Genomic DNA, 2157 nt, shown 5'->3' on the forward strand with positions numbered 1-2157 from the left:
CGGCCAGAAATCCGACAGAGATGAAGAAATGTTTTCTGTCGACACAACTATTGAATTCGGTCTGGCATGTAAGTATGTAACGCAATCCTTTATCTGTAAATGGGCACGGTGCATGTTTCTTGTAGCACAAACCTCACTGCCGGATGTGCACAACCATAACGCATCGCCTAGTAAGGGCAAAAATAGTACTACCTCCATCCGGGTTTATTAGACTACTTTGTGTTTTGGGTCCAAGTTTGATCATATATTTAACTAAAAATATATGAAGTTTTGTTTTATCACGTGACACATATTGTAAGCAATTCGAAAAGCAATAAAGTTTTTTTTTAAAAGGTAACAACAAACTTAACTCTCAGCGAACGAGAAATTCATGGGAAGATATTACGGAGTACAAGTCTAACTGTGTGGACAATCAATTCATTCATACTTGTCGGCTATCCGGAGCAGGACATCACAGAGCTCCCTGGGTTTGGAGCACATGGCCATGTGATCCGCTCCGGCGATCTCCTCGGCCTCCGTGCCGGGGCTCATGTCGACCATCCAACGCTGCATCTCCTCGGAGTTTGATGCGTCGGCCATGGCCACCACGTACACCTTCTTCACCGACCCGTACTTGGCTTCGGTGAGCAGAGGCTCGTCCTTCATGGTAGGGTCATCCAAGAACTGGCAGCCCGGTCTCACCAGCATCGTAGCCAGCGTCTGATCCTGCATGCCGTACGTAAAACCACTGTCAGCGTCGTAATTAACATTTTGTGACGGGAAAGAATGCACTCTTGCTATTACCTCACCTGAGCTTCGATCGTACAGCTTTGCTGCCAATATTTTTGGACCAAACACGAGTGCAGGTAGAGGGCCCTGGCTCGTGTTCAGAACCATCCTCTTCATGTCCATGAAGAAATCCGGCTTGATCCGTCTCATGATCTAGCGAGAATCGCGGGAAATCAGCGTGGTCACCATGATGATGATCGGTCGATTACGATGAACCTCCTCTGACTTCTGAGCTGTGTAAAATTTGCTAACGCGGGACAATTACTCACCTCCTCCGTGGTGGCGCCCATGTGCCTGCCGACGCACGGCATGCACGCGGCCAGGAACACGGCCGCGGCGACCTTGCGCGGGAACCTCTCCATGGCGAGCGCGATGTTGAGCCCGCCGAGGCTGTGCCCGACCAGGACTAGCCTCTCGCCCGCCGGTGCCGCGGCCACCGCGTCGAGCAGCGGCCAAGAGTAGTCCTCGAAGGACGGCACCTCGTCCATGCGCGCCGGGTGCGCGCCTGACGCGGCCATGTCGAGCGCGGTGACGCGGTGCCCCGCGGCGCGGAGCATCGGCACCAGCTTGTACCAGCACCACGCGCCGTGGCAGAGGCCGTGGATGAGGATGAAGTGCTTGCCGCTGCTGCTCCCCTCCATCGGATTTCACCTCCGGCAAGAGATCGACTGGCTATGCTACCGGCGGCGAGCGGCTCCTGCTCTTGCAGATATCTTTGCCGAGGGTACCTCGCCAGCATGGGCGCACATGGCAATAAGTTTTCAGTAAAAGCGAAAGCAGAGTTGGATACGGCAGCGTTGGAGTCATAAGTCCACCTTACAATTCTGTCCTTATATTTCCTTTAAAGAAATATTTTGTTTACAGATTGACACATGATGATGGTGTTGATGTGGTGGCCTTTTTACGATCTTTTGCTGAAGATTATTTTGAAACTTTATGCTAAGTGCACATGCGATTATCAGAATTCGAAGTGCTTTCAACCCAAATGCAACAAATATGTGAAAGTGTGACTTCCTTTGTCGAGATCTTTTCAAATGGAACCAAACGATTTGTCTTGCCCGTCAAATTTACTGCCAGCTAACTAAAGTAAAAAACTTAGGAGACTACGCAAAAGTCAGAGTTAAAATCACAAAACAACCACATTCGTGTCGCAGTTAGCAAAGAAAACACCACTTTACATTTCATAGCAGATAGCACCGAACCGAAAATCTGACAGTGGCAAAAAACACTGAGCGAAAAATTGAGCTTGTTTTGACATGGCAAAGCGGCTGTGTGGCTAGTGGTGGACGAGCAAGAAGTAACGGCTATTAACGGCTGGACCGACCGAGCTGGCTGGTCCGTCCCCAAAAAGAAAACAGTGCCTCCTCTCCTCTCACTTACTCTCGCCCG

The 2157-nt window shown here is 50.4% G+C and overlaps 1 protein-coding gene across 1 annotated transcript; it reads right to left on the bottom strand.

The window, feature by feature from the left end:
- Positions 1-352: 352 nt before the first annotated feature.
- LOC119282122 (probable esterase PIR7A) lies at positions 353-1409 on the bottom strand. Its single transcript, XM_037562447.1, has 3 exons — positions 1038-1409; positions 784-921; positions 353-705 (listed from the first exon to the last, which is right to left on the bottom strand). The coding sequence occupies exons 1-3, from the start codon at positions 1407-1409 to the stop codon at positions 418-420; spliced, it is 798 nt and encodes a 265-aa protein (XP_037418344.1). The 3' UTR covers positions 353-417.
- Between the last annotated feature and the right edge of the window lie 748 nt (positions 1410-2157).

Source organism: Triticum dicoccoides, chromosome 3B (genome assembly GCF_002162155.2).
Source record: "Triticum dicoccoides isolate Atlit2015 ecotype Zavitan chromosome 3B, WEW_v2.0, whole genome shotgun sequence".
Lineage (NCBI taxonomy): Eukaryota > Viridiplantae > Streptophyta > Magnoliopsida > Poales > Poaceae > Triticum > Triticum dicoccoides.